Below are 24,235 nucleotides of genomic sequence, written 5' to 3' on the forward strand. Positions count from 1 at the left end.
CCTGATCCTGCAAAGTCTGCGAAAGGTTTCTCGGATTTGTGGTATCAAGGAGAGGGATCATTACTGGCTGGCAACCCTCCTTAATCCACGTTACAAGGGTAAGGTTGCAGACCTTATCCAACTGTCGCAGAGTGAGCGGAGGATGAAACATCTTCGGAGGCCTTACAAAAAGGTTTGTGCAACATGTTTCCAGAGCCTGGGAGGTTACAAATTCCTAGTCCTGGACAACGTTGTGCTGAGGCTTTGGTCAGTCACAGAAGGAGCAGTGGAGAATGTGCCCATCTGACCGATGCATTCAGACAATGTTTTAGTCCGCAGCCCCAAGGTCTGATCGGTTCCAGCAACCATCGCCAGCGTCTGATTTACATGGTGCAGGAATACCTAGGGGCAAGATCAGACTTGGAGACATTTTCAACCGACAATCCTCTGAGTTACTGGGTCTTGAGGATGGATTACTGGTCAGAGCTTGCACAATATGCAATTGAGCTACTGGCATGTCCTGCATCCAGCATTCCTCCGGAACATACATTCAGTGCTGCTGGAGACTTTGTAACCGATTACAGGGTGCACCTGTCCACTGACTCAGTCGATTGGCTCACCTTCATAAAAAGGAATCAGTCTTGGATCACCAGCTACCAAGCACCTGATGCCGATGTAACCAAATAATTTATTTATGAATGTGAGATCCCTTCAAGACTACCTATGCTGATGCTGAGTGACTATCCTCTTCCTCCTCAATGTTCATGTTAATAGCTTGCAAGAACATTTTTGGTTCTGGGCACCACCACCAATGGCTAAGGCCCAATTTTTCTGCCCCTGTTTAACTGGAGCGTGTAATTACAATTGTTGCTGTAATATTAACCAGCAGGGCTAGTTCCTGCGCTCCAACTAGAGTATCTGTGAGGGCTTACAGTGTTTTGGCAACACCATCACACCACCAAAAGCCCAATTTTTCTGCCCCTGTTCAACAGGGGTGTGTAATTACAATTCTTGATATAATATTTCACAGCAGGGCCCGTTCCAGCGCCCACCGAGAGTAACTGTGAGGGCTTACAGTGTTGTGGCAACACCACCACCAAAGGCCCAATTTTTCTGACCCTGTTCAACAGGGGCATGTAATTACAATTCTTGATCTAATATTTCACAGCAGGGCCCGTTCCAGCGCCCATCAAGAGTAACTGTGTGGGCTTACAGTGTTCTGGTACCACCAACACCTAAGGCCCAAATTTCGGAAGAGTATATAGGGCAGGCCCCTACTTTCAAACATCCGACTTACAAACGACTCCTACTTACAAATGGAGGGAGACAACAGGAAGTCAGAGGGAATCTACCCCTAGGAAGGGAAATTCTCTCCTGTAAGAGTTAATATGGGAAAAAGGTGTCTCCTCTCCACTGATGCTTTATCACCAATCCTTGTTTCCCTAAAAACCCAACATTTTCTAAATACAATTGTCATTGGGACAGAAAGTGAGGTTAAATCTTCTGAACAGGGGCACAGACAGCAAAACAAATGTTACAGGGGTGATACCCCTTCCCTATGTTTTCCAAAAAGCTTAAAAATAGATTTATTGGCTGGAGCTACACTTAAAAAATGTACCTGTTCCAAATTACAAACAGATTCTACTTAAAAACAAACCTACAGTCCCTGTCTTGTTTGCACCGCCTGTATACTGCTGTTCATAGTATATAGGGCCTGGAGGCCCCACGACTTTAATTTTTTTTATTTTGGTGCAGGGTTTCCTTTAATATCCATACAAGACCCAAAGGGGCCTGGTAATGGGCTGGGGGGTACCAGCCATATTACTGGGACAAGACATTACAGCTGCAAGCAGTTTTAAATGACTTGTATTCTTTTAGAAATTTAATTTTGTGCAGGGACAGTTCTAAACACGGGAAACACTTGCCACTTTACATGCATACTGTAGACACCCCCAAGCATGATATTTAAAGGCATATTTAACTTTTCTTTTTTCACTTTAAGCATAAATAAAATCACTGCTCCCGAAAAAACAGCTGTTTTTAAAACTTTTTTTTGCATTGATACATGTGCCCTGGGGCAGGACCTGGGTCCCCAAACCCTTTTTAGGACAATTAGCCTTTAAAATTTGCACTTTAGATTTCTCCCATTCGAGTCCCATAGACTTTAATGGTGTTCAAAAGTTTGCACAAACTTTCAGTCCGTTCGCATGTTCTAGATGCGAACCGAACCGGGGGGTGTTCGGCTCATCCCTATTGCTGACCTAATAAAAAACAGTTAGGTAAAGAGAGAGCTGTCATTTGTTTACATCTTCTTAAGGGTGTTCGTTTTTGTTTTTGTGCGACACTTGGCCTGCTATCCAAGTGTAAAAATGCTTATTTAAACTTATGTTCCACGAACCTGCATTTTGCTATTCATGTCAGTCGACTGCTATATGTTTTAAACCAATTTATAACCACTGCAAACACAGCGTTGTTAACATGCAGTTAATATATGCAAAGGTATGTAAACAGCCGTAGGCCTCACATTGCTCCTGGCTTGAGTTGATAGTTCTTGGGGGCCCAGAGCAGAGACATATACGGATGCGAGAAAAGAATCGGCATATAACCAACTGAGAAGATAATTTGGCGTTCACAATATGATCATCTTATTTTCCTCTAGCATTTCTTATGCTGCGTACACATGACCGTTTTTCGGGTTCTAAAAAATTATGTTTTTTTTTTATGTCATTAAAAACGATCGTGTGTGGGCTTCAGAGCATTTTTTGGGTTCTAAAAAATGGGCAATTTTGTTTTTGAACATGCTCTATTTTTTTTTACAACGTTTTTAACATTGTCGTTTTTAAGGTTGTGAAAAATGGTCGTGTGTGGGCTTTAACGCCGTGAAAAATCCGTGCATGCTCAGAAGCAAGTTATGAGACGGGAGTGCTCGTTTTGGTAAAACTACCGTTCGTAATGGAGTAGGCACATTCATCACGCTGTAACAGGCAGAAAAGCGCAAATCGTCTTTTACTAACACAAAATCAGCTAAAGCAGCCCAAAGGGTGGCGTCATTCTAATGGCACTTCCCCTTTATAGTGCCGTTGTACATCACAGCGCTTTGCTAGAGCATTTTTTTTTCACGATCATGTGTAGGCAAGGCCGTTTTAATGATCGGGTTGAAAAAAACTTTGTTTTTTCTAGACCCTTAAAAACATAATTTTTTAGAACCCGAAAAACGGTATTACACATGAAACCTTCATACTTGCAGACCCAGTTAAATCACACAAAGATATTGATGAAACCTAAAAGAGGAACACTGAAGATAAAATCCCAGATAGCAAGCAATTGTGCTGCAAGCTTGAAAATAACTTGCTAAGCCAGCCCTCAAAAAGTGAGTGAGGAGCGGGGTGGACCAGGCTGACAGTTTCCTGGCTGAAGCGATCGCCGCTCGTGTAACAAGATCCCGCCCCCCTGGATAGATCGCTCCCCTCCCTCTCTCTCCCCTGCTTCGCTTGTCTTTTGTATTCACACACACAGCGGGGATATCCCGCTGTGATCCCGGCTGTGTGGCACAGAGCTGCATGGGTCTGTGTTCGGCACTCAGTGTAAAAAGATCCCGCCCCCCTAGACGGCTTGTGTGATAGTATCAGTGTTACGCCTAAGAAATTAGCTGTCTAGGGGGGCGGGACCTTGTTACACTGCGCGCTGAACACAGACCCATGCAGCTCCGTGCCACACAGCGGGACATCCCCGCTGTGTGTGTGAATACACAAGACAAGCGAAGCGGGGGAGAGAGAGAGGGAGGGGAGCGATCCATCCAGGTGAGTCTGCATACACAGAAGGGGGCGGAGTCCGGGGTATCCATACAGCTACTTACCTCACACCCCCTCCATATCCACCTCACACCCCCTCATAAAAAAAAACAGTCTGCATTGATAAGGCACAGTAAAGCTGGATTAATGGGTCACAGTCAAGCTGCTTTGATGGGGCACAGGGAGGCTGCAGGCACAGTAAGGCTGCGTTCACAGGCATGGAGAGGCTGCGTTCACAGGCACTGAGAGGCTGCGTTCACAGGCACTGAGAGGCTGCGTTCACAGGCACTGAGAGGCTGCGTTCACAGGCACTGAGAGGCTGCGTTCACAGGCACTGAGAGGCTGCGTTCACAGGCACTGAAAGGCTGCGTTCACAGGCACTGAGAGGCTGTGTTCATGGACACAGTGGGGCAGCAATGATGGGCACAGTGGGAGTGCATTTAGGGGCATAGTGAGGCTGCATTCATTGGCACCGTAAAGCTGCATTGATGGGCACAGTGAGGCTGCATTGATGGGCACATTGAGGCTGCATTGATGGGCCCCATAAAGCTGCATTTCATGGGCACAGTGAGGCTGCATTCATGGGCACCATAAAGCTGCATTTCATGGGCACAGTGAGGCTGTATTCATGGGCTCAGTGAGGCTGCATTCATGGGCACCGTGAGGTTGCATTCATGGGCACCGTGAGTTTGCATTTAATGGGCACAGTGAGGCTGCATTTGATGGGCACTGATATGCTTTATGTTAATATTATTAAAGTTTTTGTTATTTATTTTCGGAAATTAATTTTGCTTTAAACATTTAATAGTGTAATTTCATGAGATAATTTACAAGGGCGTGTTTAGGGGCGGACTTAGTGGTGGGGCAGGGGAGAGGTTGGGTGGGGCAACTGGTGGCAAGTAACTCTTAAGGCCTGGCTAGTGGCTCAGGACTTGAAATTTTGAGCCCTGTGCTAAGCTATTGCTAGACTTGCCAGGCTTCACAAGTTTAATGCACAATTGCAGCAAGTCCGCATTGTATGACTCCAGATCAACTTTCTTTGCAAACATTCTGCGAGTCTGCTGCAAGTTCTGGTTCAGTTATGTTGTGCAATAGTCATCCCATCACTGTGGCTGAATTTTCATGCTGTAGACTTTCAGAGCTCTTACTGTAGACTCACCACTGCAACTTTGCTCATGCTAGAGACTTGCAATGCAAATTTGCTACAAATTGGAAAAGTGTCAATTAGAACTTGTGCTTCAAGTACTCTGTGAGTGTACAACTTGCCAGTGAAAATGTGCAGCAAGTTAACAGACTTACAATTTAACCGCTTAAGGACCACCGCGTGACTATTTACGTCGGCAGAATGCCACTGCTAGGCACATGGATCTCCCCTTTAAGATGCCCAGCCGAGGGTCGCAAGCGTGCTGGCGGTGGCACGCTTACGACACGGTCCTGTCCTCCGTGACCGCGCCCGCGGGACACGCGGACCTGATCGCCCCCAGTGTCCTGCGATCGGGTCACAGAGGGGAAGAACGGGAGAGGTGAGTGTAAACAACCTTCCCCGTTCTTCCTAGTGTGGCTGTAAGTGATCGTCTGTTCCCTGTGTTAGGGAACGACGATCAGTGACGTCACACGCACAGCCACGCCCCCCACAGTAAGAACACTCCCTTAGAACACACTTAACCCCTACAGCCAATCTCCTGGTTAACCCCATTCACTGCCAGTGTCATTTTCACAGTAATCAATGCATTTCTAGTACTTTTCGCTGTGAAAATGACCACGGTCCCAAAAATGTGTCAAAAGTGTCCGATGTGTCCACAATAATGTAGCAGTTATGAAAAAAATCCCTGATCGCCGCCATTAGTAGTAAAGAAAATTATTAATAAAAATGCCATAAAACTATTGACCGCGCAATTGTCAGTTAAAGCAACGCAGTGCCGAATCGCTAAAAGGGGCTAGGTCCTTTACCTGCATATTGGTCCTGGTCTTAAGTGGTTAACACTGCCACAAATTTGTGGCAAGTTATCCTTGCTATCTGGGGTATTCTGCACCGCAATTTATTGTGTAGCAAACCCCAGAGGGAGCTACTTTTGTTTGTTCAGTTCGTTACTCTGCCTTTCAACCCCAATGAACTGCCCCAGCCCCTCTGGCACACCTAGCAATGTCATGAATGGAATAACTCAGCAGGAATACACAACACAGTTCTTCTTGTAGTTTTCTTGAAGAAAGGTAAAATTCAGGTTAATATTAGTCAGTCAGGACCTGTGTAAGTACTTAGGACTTGGTTGAAACAGTTTAAAGAAAACAGTCAGGAGCACTATGCAAACAACGAAAGCAATATGTAACAATATGTACAGATTAAATAGTCTACGATACCTCTAGCACACACCCAGTGAAATGATCTCAATACCCGTGGTGTGTCCCCTTTAGACGCGGTAATGTCCTGGAGGCAAAGCTTTGCATTTTATTATCTTCACCAGCAATGTAGGAGCTCTGTGGACACAATTTGGATGTGATATTCTATGAAAAGCATTAAAGGTTTCTGGGCAAAGCCCCCTCACCAAATCCTGTACACAGTCATCAGTCCTCCGCTCAGCGATCGACTGATCTTAGATGCAGGTGTGTCGCAGTGGCATTCAGTCCTTGAGCTGTTGCAGGGTGTCCTTCTTTAGCATGGACAGTCTGTTCCTCTGGGCTGGAGCTGCATGAACAATCTGTTACTCTGGGCTGGAGTTGCAGGCTGTGTGCCCCTTGGTAGGCCGCGATTCCACACACACATTAAGCTGGATTCAAAAAGACGCGCCTAACGTTAGGCAGGCGTAGCGTATCTCATACGCTACGCCGACGTAAGTTAGAGAGGCAAGTGCTGTATTCACAAAGCACTTGCGTCCTAAGTTACAGCGGCGTAGCGTAAATGTCCCGGCGTAAGCGCTCCTAATTCAAATTGTGAAGAGGTGGGCGTGTTTTATGTAAATAAAGCATGACCCCACTTAAATGACGTTTTGAACGAACGGCGCATGCGCCGTCCATGGACGTATCCCAGTGTGCATGCTCCAAATTACTTTGCAAAGACTCATTGGTTTTGACGTGAATGTAAATGATGCCCAGCCCCATTCACGGACGACTTACGCAAACAACGTAAAAATTTCAAAATTCGCGGGTCCGACGTCCATACTTAACATTGGCTGGGTCAGCTTTTTGGTGGACTAACTTTACGCCTGAAAACGCCTTACGTAAACGGCGTATCTTTACTGCGACGGGCAAGCGTACGTTCGTGAATAGGCGCATCTCGCTGATTTACGCATTCTAGGCGAAAATCAGTGTACACTTCCCTAGCGGCGGCGTAAATAGTCAGCTAAGATACGACGGCGTAGGAGGTCATATCTTAGCTACATTTAAGTGTATCTCAATTTGAGAATACACTTAAATGTACGACGGCGCAGATTCAGAGTTACAACGGCGTATCTACTGATGCGCCAGCGTAAACCTCTCTAAATGTGGCTAATAGAGTGCAGGAGATGCTCTCCTTATGGGGTGCAGGCAAAAAAAGGCTCTGGCCTAGGTCCTCTGGCTTTTTATCTCCTCCCCCACAGTCCTTTGCTGCTGCCTGATGATTGGCTCAGGCTCTTCCAATAGGGAGTTTACAGACAACTTTCAATAGGGAGTTTACAAACAAGCAGTTCTGAGTGTCTGTGTGAAGAGAGAAAGGGGGGGGGGGGTGAAAAAGCCCACACTGCTACAGACAGCTCTGCCATCATAGATTAGATCAGTCTAGAGAAGTACCTGCTACAATTGTACAGTATTTATTGTTTCTTCTTTCTCTGTGTATGGATGGTTGTAAACATGCAAAAACCTTAAAAAAACTATTGTTTAAATGTATTTTGCCTAGCAACCTAAATAGGTCTGCACTACAGATACTTTAACTAAACAACTCAAATAATACTGCATTAATCAAATTCTTTATTTTCTTCTAGGTAAATCACTGCCATTGAAAACAGTCTCCAATTTACATCCGGTTTGACACCGTCACTGTCACCATGAGCAGTCCACTTTCACCAACAGACTACGACAGCCTGGAGATTCAGCAGCAATATAATGATATCAATAACAGATGGGATCTTGCAAATGATGATGACTGGGACAATGAAAACAGTTCTGCACGTCTCTTTGAAAGATCAAGAATCAAAGCACTAGCAGGTAACCACATTGGGGCTTTTGTAAGAAAAATTAAAAGAAACAAGTGGGGATGATGCCTATAGACAATGTCAAGTTATCATGAACCCTGGGGAAAATCCATGTACCCCTCTTCTACTCATGTGATACAATAAAATTTCATATCTATACCTGCTTAAAGCGGAGGTCCGCCAAAAAAAAAAAAATAGACACTTACCTGTCCAGGGCGCTCACGATGTCAGCAGCCGAAGCCGATCTGTCTGTCGGCTCTTGGCTGCTGCCGTCGCCATCCTCGGTAAGGGAATCAGGAAGTGAAGCAATGCGGCTTCACTTTCTGGTTCCCTACTGCGCATGCGCGAGCCGCCCTGCGCATCCTCACTGGTTCCTGCTGTCTTCTGGGACCTGTATGTCTCCGAGAAGACAGCGGGGAAGGATAGAGTAAGTGCCGGAAGTGGCGTAAGTCACCGATCTATGCCAGGAAGTGGGAGCAAATACCTATATTACACAGGTATCTGCTCCCTCCTCCCCCCTGAAAGGTGCCAAATGTAACACTGGAGGGGGGAGGATTGCAAAAAGTGGAAGTTTCATGTTTGGGTGGAACTCCACTTTAAGTTCATATACGGATTATGCTCAGGCAAAAATGCAATACAAAATAAAAGCATTTCCTAGCTGCTTTGAAATACATATGCTCTTTCAACATATTATTTTTCATTATATAAACAGCTTGTTTATATGAAACATATAAGATTTGGCCTGTTAGAGATATGAGCCTTGGGTTCCTAAATAGCAAGTATAACTTGTCACAAATTTGTGGCAGTGTTGAATTGTAAGTCTGTTAACTTGCTGCACATTTTTACTGGAAAGTTGTACACTTGTAGAGAACTTGAAGCACAAGTTCTAGTTGACACTTTTCCAATTTAAAGCAAATTTGCATGGCAAGTCTCTAGCGAGAACAAAGTTGCAGTGGTGAGTCTTCAGCAACAGCTCTGCAAGTCTACAGCATTAAAATTCAACCACAGTGAGCCCTCTGGTGGGATGACAATTGCACGAATAACTGAACCAAAATTTGCAGCAGACTTTCAGAATGTTTGCAAAGAAAGATGATCTGGAGTTGGTGCAATTGTTCATCAAACATGTGAAGCCTGGCAAGTCTAGCAATAGCTTAGCAAGTAATTTTTAACCACTTCTGCCCCGGACCATTTTGCTTGTCAATGACTGGGCCACTTTTTGCGATTCAGCACTGCGTCGCTTTAACTGACAATTGCGTGGTCATGCGACGTGGCTCCCAAACAAAATTGGCATCCTTTTTTTCCCACAAATAGAGCTTTCTTTTGGTGGTATTTGATCACCTCTGCGGTTTTTATTTGTTGCACTATAAACAAAAATAGAGCGACAATTTTGAAAAAAAAATAATATTTTGTAATTTTTTGCTATAATAAATATCCCCCAAAAATATATATATAAAAAAAAAATGTTCCTCAGTTTAGGACGATACGTATTCTTCTACATATTTTTCTTAAAAAAAAATCGCAATAAACGTTTATTGATTGGTCCTGTGACCTTATGGCGAACACTTCGGACACTTTTGACACATTTTTGGGACCATTGGCATTATTATAGCGATCAGTGCTATAAAAATGCATTGATTACTGTAAAAATGTCACTGGCAGGGAAGGGGTTAACACTAGGGGGCGATCAAGGGGTTAAAAATATTCCCTCATTGCGTTCTAACTGAAGGGGGGTGGGACTGACTTGGGAAAATGACAGATCGTTGTTCATACATTCATACATCATACATTTCTCCCCCTGAAAGAATCGGGAGCTGTGTGTTTGCACACAGCTCCCGGTTCTCGCTCTGTAACGAGCGATCGTGGGTGCCCGACGGTGATCGCGCCCGCCGGGCACTTGCATCGGCACCAGGGGCGAGCAGGAGGCACGCGTGTCCTTAGTGGCCGCAATGCAAAATCATGTAATATTACATGATTTTGCGCAGCCGAGCCGACCTGCCGCCGTAAAACTACGGTGGGCGGTCGGCATGCGGTTAAACTTGCAGCAATATTGCTTGCATCTGGGTTACTGTTTTCCTATTTTAATCCTAGAGGCAGATAAATATAAATTACAGAGGGACCATGACTTTTTACATTGTTACTACATTTTACATTTTAAGTACTATGCATACACCTTTACATATTCTTCATTTTTTACAGAAGCTTCTTCATGTTGTGGTTAGCTTTCATGTGCAAATCGGATGTGCCTCTTGTGAAATAAAGCTATGGTTTTGTGACAGTTGAAATTCTTATTACCTATGAGGCTTATTTCTTCAGTAGTAAAACCACCTAAAGCATTATTTAGAGCAAATCCTAAAGGTACTCAAAACAAGATAAGTAGCACTGAAGATTGTCCAAATCAGGCCAACATTAATAGCCAATATACTGTATATATCCTTTTATTTCAGACCAATATTTATAACTAGATAATTACGGTTACAATTTTTACCACTTTTGAAAGTAGACTGGCTCTGAAAATACCATAACAGCACATTCATGCTTGTCTCCAACCTTTGGCATGTAATTTTTTTTGGGGGGAGTGGGTAGCTAGTTTTGACAGGTACCTACCTCTCACTTAGTTTTCCTCTCCCCCTCCCTCCCTGCAATCTTCTGGGACACGTCACAGGTCCCAGAAGCTTGCTCAGCCATTCAGGATGTGCATCGCGACTCGCGCATGTGCAGTGTGCACCCGGTTGTGAAACCGCAAGCTTTCACAACCAGGTGCCCACACTAGTGATGCCAGCGCCCCCTTACTTGCGAGCTTACGCAGCAAAGAAACCGCATGCCCGCATATGTAAACAGTGTTCAAATCACACATGTGTGGTATTGCCACCATTGTTAGAGCAAGAGCAAAAGACCTTCTCTGTATTTCTAACCTGGTAACCGTAAAAAAAAAAAATTAAGCATCGCCTATGGAGAATTTTAGGTACAGTAGTTTGTTGCCATTCCACGAGTGTGCGCACTGCAGGTCTGCCTTGCTGATCAACGTTGTTTGTTAAGCACTGTGTTCCTGCTTGCTGTGTGCTACGTTTATCTCTGTGTACCAATCTTGGCTTGTCCCCAACTATTCCTGTTTGCTTGTGACCCTGACCCTTGGCCTGTCCTTTGTTTATCCATGTCTGCTTGTCGCCCTGACCTTGGCTTACCTCTCACTATCTCTTGTATCCTGAGTGGCTGCTTCCCCTCTCTCCTCTATGCCCTACGGAGCGTGAGCTGGAGGACGCGACCTGGATTCAGTTGCAGCTAAGGCCATCCTCACCACTAGAGGCTCTGGTGAATACCTGCTGAATCTTAGACTCTGCGCCCTGGGGAATCTTGGGCTCAAGCTTCCTGTGGGATCCCTGTTTGTCCTCCAGTGAACCTGCCTTCCATATCCACTCTGTGTTCCATCCACAGCAGTCTGCCATAGGGTTCACTACCTTGTGGTGCACTCCTGACTCCAACGGAGTGCATCGGTTATCTGGCCACAGGTGACCTGACATTAAATACATCAAAATTTCCACGACAATGCTCAATGCCATCAAATCATCAAGCGTGGTCGGAATGTTGCGTCCATCGAGTTCATCCTTTACACGCTCAGATAGGCCCTGCCAGAAGGTAGCGGTAAGAGCCTCATTATTCCATGTGAGTTCAGCGGCCAGCGTACGTAACTGAACTGCATATTGGCTGACTTTCATTCCTTGCCGGTGAAGACGAAGGAGGGCCCCAGCAGCAGAAGACGCTCTGCCAGGCTCCTCAAAAAAATTCTGGAATGCATCCAAAAACGCCTGGAGGTTAGAGGTGATAGGATCGTGTTGTTCCCAGAGTGGGGAGGCCCAAGCTAAGGCATCACCAGAAAGGAGGGAGATGATATATGCCACTTTGGTGCGATCTGTTGGAAAATGGTGGCTGGAAAGTTCAAAGTGGATGGAACACTGATTAATGAAGCCACAACAAACCTTAGGGTCTCCAGAAAAATAAGGTGGTGGTGGCAGATGGAGGCAGGGATTGCCAGGTGTTGCAGGTAACACAAGAGCTGATGAGGCAGAAGCAGGGGCTGAAGAAGTCGAGGTTACATTGGCTTGGGATCCACCAGAGCGTGGAATCTAAGGGCCAGCCGGTATTCTGCCAGGGATCAGCTAGGGACCCCCTCACGACCCCGGGTTCACCCTGCCATGAGGAGAGTACCCAAACGAGACAGTGCAGGCACGGATGGATGGAGCAAAAGGAGAGCCGGATAATGAGCCGAGGTCAGGGCAGGCAGCCAACAAACAAAATCAGGAGAACTAGCCTAGTCGGTACAGAAGAGTTCACGAAAAGGCAGGTTAGGAATGATTGCATGGAAGGGGCTCAGGAACAAGTGTTGCTCAAGCAACTAGAAACTGGTCTGAGTGTAATTTTAAATAGAGAGACACATGGGGCTGGACAGGAAGTAGCAAAAAGGAAGGTATATTAACCATCAGGTGAAGCCGGCGACACCCATAGCTGCTAAGTCATTGCAGCAAGAGCAGAGCACAAGCTTGTGGAACCACAGGTGCCAGCAGAACTACAACAACAAAAGTTAAAAACTTATGCAACCAGTCAGACATAGATCAGCAGCTGATCTGTAACAAAGAGATGCTGTCTCCAAAGCTAACAGACATTTTTATAGGTTACCGTGTTACAGCTATACTTGTAGTTAAAGGGTCACTAAAGGAAAAAATTTTTTTAGCTAAATAGCTTCCTTTACCTTACTGCAGTCCTGGTTTCATGTCCTCATTGTTTGTTTTTGCTTTGATGTTGCTGTAATTCCTCTCTGTTCTGGACACTTCCTGATTGTCTGTTTCCTGATCACCACAGTACTGGGAGATTTCTCACTGTGGTCACTAATCAAGGAGGTGTGATTACTGTGTGTCTAAAACCCCTCAGCACCAATCCATTTTCGTTTTACAAACCATCACTGCCCTCTATTGGCTCACTGGCTCTGTACATCAGAGAACCAGGAAACAACAGCAAAAATGATACAAAACTGTAGGTACATTATATGATTGTTTTTTATCTATTTTTAATCATTTTTAAAAGGAATCAGTTAACTATTATGTCTCTATACCAGGGATATGCAATTAGCGGACCTCCAGATGTTGCAGAACTACAATTCCCATGAGGCATAGCAAGACTCTGACAGCCACAAGCATGAACCCAGAGGCAGAGGCATGATGGGACTTGTAGTTTTGCAACAGCTGGAGGTCCGCTAATTGCTTATCCCTGCTCTATACCCTTTAAAGGAGAAGTATGGCCAAAGTTTTTTGGCTATACTTCTTCTATGGATCACAGAAGTGCTGTTCGTTTTGCACAGCTGTGACATGTTTTCAGCCAACAGTGGTCGGTATCCACCCAGAAGCCTGGATCGGCACCTGGCTCAGGCTCTCATCGATCTGCAGAGAGCTGCTGAGTAGGGATGACCTTTATGTTCAGGTCGAACATGAGTTAGACTCGAAAATTGCCTGTTCGCCCGTTCACCGAATAGCCAACAATTTGGGGTGTTCCCTGCAAATTCTAAAGCCACGGAACACCCTTTAAAAGTCTATGGGAGAAATCAAAAGTGATCATTTCAAAGGTTAATATGCAAGTTATTGTCAAGTTATTGTCATAAAAAGTGTTTGGGGACCCGGGTCCTGCTCCAGGGGACATGCATCAATTTCGGGAGCAGTGATTTAATAATGCTTAAAGTGAAACAATAAAAGTAAAATATCCCTTTAAATTTCGTACCTGGGGGTGTCTATAGTATGCCTGTAAAGTAGTACATGTTTCCCGTGTTTATAACAGTCCCTGCACAAAATTACATTTCTAAAAGGAAAAAAAGTAATTTAAAACTGCTCGCGGCTACAATAAATTGTCGGGTCCCGGCAATACAGATAAGTCATTGAAAAAAACGACATAGGTTACCCCCCCACTCCAGTACCAGGCCCTTTGGGACTGTTATGAATACTAAGGGGAACCCTACACCAAATTTAAAAAAAAGCGTGGGGTTCCCCCCAAAAATCCATACCAGACCCTTATCCGAGCACACAACCTGTCAGGCTGCAGGAAAAAAGAGGGGGGATGAGAGAGCGCCCCCCTCCTTAACTGTACCAGGCCACATGCCCTCAACATGGGGAGGATGTCCCCATGTTGATGGGGACAAAAGCCTCAAAACCCTTGCCCGGTGGTTGTGGGGGTCTGCGGGCAGGGGGCTTATCAGAATCTAAAAGCCCCCTTTAACAAAGGGGACCTCCAGATCCCAGCCCCCCTATGTGAATTGGTAACGGGTTACATTGTACCCCTACCATTTCACCAAAAAAAATGAAAAAAATTCATCACCATAATCCTTCTACGAGTCCGACCCGCCGCTACGAACTATACTGCCTCCATAGGAGACTCCCCTCCAGAATGACGCGTGACCCGTCTGACAGCTCTTTTATAACCGAGGGCGGGGCCACCCGTGACATGGACGGGTGACCCCGCCCCCTTTGATACAACAGGGGTTTCCTGCGGTTTCACGGAAACCCCCTTTGCGTCAGAGGGGGCAGGGTTACCCGTCCACGTTACGGGTGGCCCCGCCCTCAGTTATAAAAGAGCTGTCAGACGGGTCGCACGTCATTCGGCCGGGAACCTCCTGTGGAGGCGGTATTGTTCGTAGCGGCGGGTCGGACTCGTAGAAGGAATAGGGCGCTGAAGTTTTAATTTTTTTTTATTAAAGGACTTGTCCCAACTTTGTGTGTGTTTTCTTTTCCTTTTTTCTCACTATTTTTGGTGAAATAGTAGGGGTACAATGTACGGGGTATATTGTACCCCTACTATTTCACCCAATAGTACCAATTCACATGGGGGGCCGGGATCAACATCAACATGGGGACATCCTCCCCATGTTAAGGGCATGTGGCCTGGTATGGTTCAGTGGCCTGTGGCCTGCCAGGTTGCGTGCTCGCATAAGGGTCTGGTATGGATTCTTGGGGGAAAGGTTTCCCCTTAAATACATACCATACCTGAAGGGCCTGGTAATGGAATTTGGGGGGACCTCAATGCATTTTTTATTTATTTTTTGGTTCGCATTCTCGTTTTTTTAATGACTTTTATCTGTATTGCCGGGACCCGACAATTCATTATAGCCGCAAGTAGTTTTAAATTACTTTTTTTCCTTTAGAAATGTCATTTTGTGCAGGGACTGTTATAAACATGGGAAACATTCTCTGTTCTGCTGTGAACTGAACCGGGGGTGTCGGGCTCATCATTACTGCTGAGTGCATGCCTTTCTGCTCAGAGCAGAGGGGGAGAACTGAGCGATCAGTGGTGTTTGATCACCCAGTTCTCTCTGCAGAGCCAAGAGGGGACAGATGCAGCATTGGATTGATGCTGCATCTAACAAGGTGAGTGTAAAAGTTTTTTTTTTTAATCCCATACTTCTCTATTATTATTTCCCTTTGTGGGTTATAATTTTATTTAAAAACGGAGTAGGGATGAGCCAAATGCACCTGGGTTCAGTTTCCAGTGAGCAAACAACAGATCCTGTCTGATTACTTTCTTCTGCAAAGAAATGGCCAGTGATTTTGTTACTCCATCTTATCCTTGATGAGGGTGTGGAGTAGATATTAATGGGAGACCCTATGCAAAAAATAATCACGGGATCCTCCCTAAATTACATAATTAACCCTGGTATGAATTATAATTGAGAACCCCATGCAAAAAACATGAAAATCATAGAGTACCCCCAACAAAAACATGATGGACCCATATCCAAACATGCAGTCTGGTTGGCCAGGAAAGGGGGGGGGTGTTAGCCCCCTTCCTAAAACATACATGTCCACATGCCCTCAGCAAGGGGGTTGGCGGATACCTTGCCAGAGGGGCAAATAAACCCCACAACTCCAGCCCAGTGGTTGGGGACGTCTGTGTGTGTGTAGGGTTCTAGAAGCCCCATTTAATAATAAGGGGGTCCTCAGATATAACCTCCCTTTGTACATAGCATACCCATACTCACACTTAGTGCCCTTTCACACGGGGCGGATCAGTAATGATCCGCCTCCGTGTGTCCGTAAAGCTCAACGGGGATCCTCCGTAAAATCCCCGCTGAGCCGTCGGCTGACAGGGCAGTCCCCGCACACTGTGCAGGGTACGCCCTGTCTTTCCTCCGCTCTCCCCTATGGGGGGATCGGATGAACACGGACCGAATGTCCGTGTTCACCCGATCCGATCCACCAGATGGAAGAAAAATAGGATTTTCTTCCGCCCGAAAAATCGGATCATTGAGGAGGCAGGTGATTACGGGTGTCAGTGAATGGTTACTTGCTGACACCCGCAATCACATAGGGACTAATGTATGCCCCGTTTTCATCCGCAACGGATGGATGAAAATGTGGACATACGGTCCGCACATGTGAAAGAGGCCTAATTCATACGAAAAAGTAAACAGTGTCAGTAAATAAAGACACTTCGACCTGTTCACACAGGGTGTATGCTTCTATGCCCCGTGTGAGGGCTGTGTATACTCATTCGGGGATGCACAGGTGTGCTGATCATCCCTGTGCAAGCATTCCCATAAGCTGGCCCTACGTGGCTCAGTTTTTTGCTCAGCCAGCGGGCTCAACGAAAAAAACCCAGAAATGATTCCCCCAGTCACACAGTTTAGGTGAATGGGGCAATCTTCCCCAATGCACTGTTGTATTCTGACAGCAGGGGGACTACGCCACTGTCAGAATAGACAGATTAGAAATGAATAGATTGAGTTCTATTGAGTGGCAGTGGTCACACATGGATCGATATTCGGCAGGTCTCTGCTGAACCAGCTGAATTTCAATCCATCTATGGACAGCTTTAGCTGTCAGTTGGCACACAGTGGCTGCATGGACAAAGCCGCTGCTCCCATTGTGACATCCATGTGGGTGAGGGAACGTGGCCCCATATGCACCCTGAAAGAGGTTACAATTTAGATGACAGTCAGATGACATTTCATTTCTACTGGGAAGTTGGTCTCCAATAGGGTAGCCAGGGGTTGATGTAGTGGGGGTGTACAATGGTGTACATTTGTGCTTACATATTTACATAGTTAGTCTGGTTGAAACACAGGTCCATCCAGTTCAACCAAACAAACCTTACATAATTTTCTGGGTATTTATGAGCATTTTATAATTAAGCATTGGGATTAGGGGTGGGTGGGCTCTTGCCATAATGTGCACATTATGGTACACTTACCTGTCAAGATTCCACTCCTTTAGTGGCAACAGGTCAAGAATCTTATTGCAGCTATGCCATCTCTTTTACTGGTTAAATGCAGGTCCTGCAGCTCTCCTCTTCCACCATTGGACAGCCACTGATGATAATACTCTTTTGCACAACATATACAGGATAGGCCCGGAAAAGAAGGGAACCTAGGTGGAGGGCTGGCATGACTGGGGAAGCTGGGGGGAGAACACCAGAGGGCAGTTTAAGGAGGGGTTAGAAAAATCTGGTGATGGGGAGTGAATTAGGTAAGGGGGAGGGGGTAGAGTATAGTTATCCCGGGTAGGGGGTGGGCCCAACTCATTCCCGGGCAGCAGGGCAGTACAGTGGGCACCAGCAGGGAGAATTTTGGACTTTTTTTTGCCTTTCAGTCATGGACACTTTTGAGGGCCTGGTAGAGCAGCTGCGTTCGGCTGCTGAGGCTAATGTGACGCAGTGGCTGAATTCTCAGCTATCTGTGCTTCTACAGAGGTCGGGGCAGAGCTCTGCTTTGCCTACCCCACCTACTCCACGTGCGCGGAGGTCTAGGCCTCCGGCGCGCTACAGCCCTGATGTGACCCCTGGGGCGAGCCGCCACTCTGGGAGCCCTGTTTGGGACCCTCCAGGTCCCGTAGCAAAACGCCCTGCATTGGCTGCTGGAGCTGGGAGGAATCCCCATCATCGGTGGGGCCCGGCCGGGAGGGTGGCTTCGGTGTCGCCTTCCAGGCCTGCTTCGAGGGAGCAGGAGTCGGCTGCGGGCCGGGTAGGGCCTTCCCCCTTACCTGGTGGTGCTCGGTGAGGACGGAAGGCGTCATCTGGCGCGGGCTCCTCCATTCGGGTGGCCGGGCTACAGCAGGAAGACGGTCAGATGTTCCGGTGGATGTCGGCGGTGCTGGAGCGGTGCCAGCAGGGCGCTAGATGCGGGAGGCCTGTCAGATCTGGCCGCGGTGTGAGGGAGTCGTGGGCTGATGACGTCACGACGGCGCGAGCGGGACCATCGGCGCCTGCAACGTCCCCTGCCGACCAGGGGGACCACCGTTCGGAGGGGGAGATTTCGGACTCGGATTCGGATGTCCCGGTCGGGGAGTCGCTGAGGCTGGGATCGCGTCTGGGAGCTGGTGCAACGGCTGGTCGTTCGGACCCAACTGGGCTGCGTGGTAAGTCTGTGCCTGTGTCTGGCTCTGTCCCTGTCCCTGTCTCTGTCCCTGTCTTGTCGGGTTCCTCTCTGGTGTGCGGTAGTGCTCCTCCTGGGGTGGTCGGGGGGGGGGTCGGTCACGGCGGGTGGGGCTGGGGTGGTCCCCTCTGTTGCTGGGTCTCCGCAGGCGGGGGTGCTAGGTATGGGCGCAGGGGAGATGTTACTGCAGCATATGTGGGCAGCCCTGGCGGCGTTCAGGGCCCCCATGGTACCCCCTCCTGGCGCCGGGATTTCCCCGGTGCCGGCGTGGGTGGCGCAGAGTGTTCCTGCGGTCCCGCCTGTTTTATGCCGCCCCTGGGGGTGTCTGACCCGTTGGCCCCCCTGGGGTGTTAGGGTCGGCGTTGTCGCCACCGCTTGTGTCTGCCGCCCCGCCACCGGTCATGTCAGCACCCTCTCTGTTGGCACCGGTTTCAGCGGTTCCGCCAGTGTCTGTGGGACTGGTGGTTTCTGCACCTCCGGCCACGCCGCCTGCGGCGGCGGTTGCCCCGGCGCCGGTGGCCGACGCGGCAAAGGTGGGTGTGGTGGCTGGTGCAGTGATCGATGGCGTTCGTTTAGCGGATTCGGCGAGAGGTGAATTGTACATCTGCTATGAGGGCCCGTTGGGCTCTCACTTGAAGGCGGAAGTGAAGGAGAGGATCTGGAAAGGGGAGTACGTGGAGATTTTTCTCTGCTTCCCCTCGAGAAGTTTAATCTGGACCATAGAACAATTGTGAACTGGACGCAGAACACCAGAGGGCAGTTTAAGGAGGGGTTAGAAAAATCTGGTGATGGGGAGTGAATTAGGTAAGGGGGAGGGGGTAGAGTATAGTTATCCCGGGTAGGGGGTGGGCCCAGCTCATTCCCAGGCAGCAGGGCAGTATAGTGGGCACCAGCAGGGAGAATTTCCCGCCCGCCCGCCCATTTTGTTGTGGTTTAAGGTTAAGGAGGTCTGGGTGGTTGTTTGCATGGGTCTTGGTGGTAGAGTGAAGGAAGATTGTTTATGATATGGGATGGGTTGGACCTATCTAGGTATGGGTACCCTCCCTAGTCGTAATTAGTGGGCTACAAAATAACATTGGGCTGCAGTGGCACGAAGCAACAGCTCGTCCCTGAGCTTGTGGGACCACGGCTAGGGGCCAGGGTGGTGATAGTGCAGCCAATGGGGTCGTTTTGATATTCCTTCACTTACCTTAATCAGACAGCAGTCAAAAAGTTGTGGGTTTGTTATTGTGTGTGTATATATATATATATATATATATATATATATATATATATATATGTGTTTTGTTTTATATATATATATATATATATATATATATATATATATATATATATATTTAATATTTTTTACTGTTTTGTTATTTGTAAAATAAAGTGGCCGGATGGCCTCTTAACCAAGAAGCCGTTTTTGTCTTTACTTTATGTGTTAAGTTTGGGTATGGGTATTATGTTTAGTCGGGACATCAGCTATACACCAGTCATGTATAATACTTCACAGCTGGATGGTTCACATATTTTCTCTGTATGTTAAAATGACTGTGCAGATATTTACATAGACATTCAGATAGGACTTATTTTGAATGTGGTAGGGCTTAGCAGGCAATTTAGGTGACAGTTGAGAAATGTCAGGTGACATTTCCTTTGTGTTAGAAAGTTGGTTTCCACTAGGGTAGACAAGAATTGATGTAGTGAGGCAGTACAGTGGTGCTAACATGACGTGTTGTACAGTGCTTTGTAAAAAAAAAAAAAAAAAAAAAGGAAAAAAAGAGAAGGATTCTAGCTATTTTGTACTTCACCAAATTGCTGCAGTGTAAACAGTTTGTATTACATTGTTATTTTATTGCAACCTCCTTCCTGTCCAGAATAACTATAACCATAGTGCAATGACCGCAATCTTGCTTTCTCTGTCCCTAGGTTTAGATACCTTCAAGGGAGGTTAAGTAGGGTGACCACATTTCCAAACTACCATTCAGGGACACCCAGGGCTGGACTGGGACAAAAATTTGGCCCTGGACTTCATCCAGACTGGCCCACTTTGACAGGTCTCTCCCATGGTGGCCAGACAACTCCCACACCCCCCCACCCCCCGCCACCCAAGCCCCTCCTCCCCCTTCACTAGCCATTCTACTTTATTAGAGTAGAATGGCTGGTACTGGTACTCTTATAGGCAGTACCAGTGGGGAAGCTAGACATTATTTCACCCGTGGCAAAGAATCAGTTTCGTGCCCCCCCTTATGGGACAAGATTAGGCAGAAGTGAGAAACTCCCAGGCCATAGCTGTTGAGTCAGCTGTCTGTCCCCTCCCCCATGCTCCTCTGTCAGCCCCCCCTGCTCCATTGGTCCTCCCCCTGCTTCTTTGTCCCCCCAGGTGAGCGCTGCGGGGAGGCAGAGGAGGTGAGCGCTGCGGGAAGGGAGAGACAGAGGAGCGAAGGGGGGCGGTGGTCCTCTGTCACTGAAGCCGGCCCACTGAGCCATCGGCCCACCGGGAAACTCCCTGTAGTCCCAATGGCCAGTCCATCCCTGGGGACACCCTCCCTTCCCAAAAATCAGCTTGTGCTGTAACGAATCACAGCACAGTGATTGGACACAAGAGGCGGGATTTATGATTTCTCCAATCACAAGCAGGGGGCGGGATTGTGCTCCTCCAGGCATTCCTGGCCAGGACAAGTACTGTCAGTGAGTAACGCAGTAAAGCGGCAGCCTTTTTTGATTGTATCAGATTGGCCCGGGGAGGGTGGCTATGTCAGTTTCATTCCAGGACACTATATTGTCCTGGAATGAAGGTGCCCGGGACAGACCTGCAAAATGCGGGACTGTCCCGGGCAATCCGGGACACGTGGTCACCCTAAGGTTAAGGCCTCATGTACATTGCTGCTGGTAAATGGACATTTAGGAGCAGTTGGGCATTTTTTCACCTTTTTTTTAACTGCTCCTGAACTCTCCTCTATGTTATCGTATCAGTATATGTACACAGGGTCGTTTACAGTCATTTCTAGGCAGTTGAGTTTAGAGGCATTTTTTGGAATGCAAAAAAATGGGTTCAGAAGCTGAGTTTATAGGCATTTTAAGCACCAACCGCGGCTAAACGTGGTAACTCGCGTTTAGCCGCGTTTCATTTACAGGAGTTTCTTGTTTTTGGCTTGTTTATTTTAGAAACGCTTCTAGACGCAAACATGGCATATAAACGCGCCAAAATGAACGTTTTAAATGTGGGTTACTATATGTCAAGTTAAATCATTCAGAAGAGGTTGTAAAAACGTTCCGTGTAGGTACTAAGAATCCTTACAGCAGTTTCTGGTTTCAAACTGACCACAACCAGTTTTACTGCACAGCAAAAAAAACATAACACATTAAAAAAGGAAAAAAACTCTAGCCTGTTTGGCATTTTCTAGCAGAGAAATGGACCTCATGTGCCAGTAACAGTAGTCCTTGTCTATTAAAGTTACCGCCACATGGTGTCTCTCTCTGCAGATAAATGCATTTTAGCTTTCAGTAGGTTTGCGAAAGTATCATAGTTAGACCTTCCTGTGAAGGCAGACTCCTCTGTCAAAAAGGATAACACCCTTGATTATTCCAGTTTCTCATGTACACACCACACCCTGTGCTTGCTAAACTGGCTTTTCAGGTGCTTCTGTCACCACAGTAGGTCCTGTTTGTCTGTCATCCTTAAGGCTGGATTCACACCTATGCATTTTTTGTGCTTTTTGTAGATTTGCGCTACAGAACGTGTTCCATAGGGAACCATGTAAAATGGACTGTAGTGCAAATCTGCAAAATGCAAAAAGCATAGGTGTTTAAGAGAAAAATTAAATCTCAATTCATTCTTGTTTAAAAATGAATTGAAATTGATATGGTATAATAGAGCTAGTCAGAATTAGTGATTTGTCAGGGTAAGTGCAAGTGAACAACTAGGGTCAGTAAATAGTGACCATTCATTGTTAGGTACAGTGAGGTAATTTATGGTATGAAACAAAATACCTACATGGCCCGAAACAATATAAAGGTCTGTCAGATACATTTAACAAAAGCAGTACAGTCAGGGCTAATTCTGGAGCTTGAAAAAATGTCCTAGCAATTTACTAAAATTAAACCTGAACTCCGGGTAGATGTTAAAGTGAAACTAATTGCAAATTGAAAAAAAAATGTAAATAGGCAGGTTTTATAAAACAGAGCAGACATGCTAAAGCCCCATACACACGGTAGGATTTCAAACAAACTTTTCCGTGGATTTATGGGCGTTGGCCGGGAACACCCATAGCATACACACGGCAGGACTTTTTCTACAAACTTTCGCAAAATCACATGATTTTTCTGTTCTTTTCTGCTCTTTACCGCCACCCTTTGGTTAACTTCTGCTATTGTTGGTTGATTTTAACATTGGTTCTGGGCAAGCGTGTTTGTACTTTGGACTAAAGTCCGATGGATTTCTGTACACACGATAGGACTTTGCACCGTAGGACTTTTGTTGCCGAAAAGTTTGTCAGTTTGCAGAGCGAACTTTTGTCCGATGAAAACCGAAAAAGTTTATCCGATGGAGCGCACACACGGTCTGATTTTTTTGAAAACCTGCTAATTTTAAAGTTTGTTGTCAAAAAGTCAGATCGTGTGTATGGGGCTTAAGTCTCATGCCGCGTACACACGATCATTTTTCGTCATGAAAAAAAACGACGTTTTTAAAAACGTCATTAAAAATTATCGCATGTGGGCTTCACATCGTTTTTCATCTTCTGAAAAACGAAAAAAAAATGGGTTGTAAAAAATGATCGTGTGTGGGCTAAAACAACGTTTTAAACAACGTTTTAAACCCGCGCATGCTCAGATGCAAGTTATGAGACGGGAGCTTGAATGGAACTTCCCCTTTAGAGTGCCGTCGAACGTGTTGTACGTCACCGCGCTTTGCTCATAATTTTTTTTAAACGATGGTGTGTGGGCAACGTCGTTTTTAATGATGAAGTTGGAAAAACGTTGTTTTTTGGATATGCTGAAAAATGATTTTTTTTTTCATGACGAAAAACGATCCTGTGTACGCGGCATCAAAGCTTCTTACCTGCCTGTTCGCACTGTCCACAGAGCTGCTCAGTGTACAATTTTGGCATCAACGGAGATGAATGAACTCACCTACGTGGGAGAGATGTAATCTCAGTCCAACCAATGAAAATGACCAAAGATCAGTACCCACAAGAAGACCTTGAAGAACTGAAGATGTCAACGTCTGGTAAGGGAACTCCGGGACAACACAGTGCCGGAGTTGAGGTGAATATACTTACACTAGAGTGATACTAAACACACAGGCCCAGAATCACAAAGCACTTGCGCCAACGTATCTCCAGATACGCTGCGTAAGTGCAAATATGCGCCGTCGTGTCTGTGCGCCGGACCCACAAACCAAGATACGCCTAAAAACAGGCTTCATCCCACCGAGGTAACTTGCCTACGCTGGCGTAGAGTGGGCGCATATTTACGCTGGACGCATGTGGCGCTCCCATTGATTTTCTATTCAAATATGCAAATGAGGGAGATATGGCGATTCACAAACGTACATGCGCCCGACGCAGTGCGCGTAAAGTCATACGTCTGGCGTAAAGTTATGCCCCATAAAGGAGGTGTAACTCGGCAGCATCCATGCAAAGGGCTGCACCAGGGAACACAAGCTGGCGTATTTTACGTAGTTTACGTTGGACGTGTATCTGGCTGGGCGTAGGTTAAATTCACGCCGTAGGCAGTGATCCGACGTATCTTAGGCAGTTGTTCCGACGTGATTCTGAGCATGCGCACTGGGATGCGTTTGCCTTGTGCATTGCCAGCACCTTGGACTCCTGAGAGGTTCCTCAAATTGTCTGCAGAGATCCACCTGGAGCGGTGATTCCTCTCCATAAGCAGAACGAGGTTCTAGTCCC

At 46.6% G+C, this 24,235-nt stretch overlaps 1 protein-coding gene across 1 annotated transcript in view; it reads left to right on the plus strand.

Annotated features, from left to right (window-relative positions):
• SPTBN2 (spectrin beta, non-erythrocytic 2) overlaps positions 1-24,235 on the plus strand; it is a 904,339-nt gene that overhangs the window by 303,598 nt on the left and 576,506 nt on the right. Inside the window, 1 exon segment of the mRNA XM_040328797.1 lies at positions 7,727-7,949. Coding sequence (XP_040184731.1) covers positions 7,790-7,949 — 160 coding nt within the window. The 5' untranslated portion in view covers positions 7,727-7,789.

The sequence above is a fragment of the Rana temporaria genome, chromosome 11 (assembly GCF_905171775.1).
Source record: "Rana temporaria chromosome 11, aRanTem1.1, whole genome shotgun sequence".
NCBI lineage: Eukaryota > Metazoa > Chordata > Amphibia > Anura > Ranidae > Rana > Rana temporaria.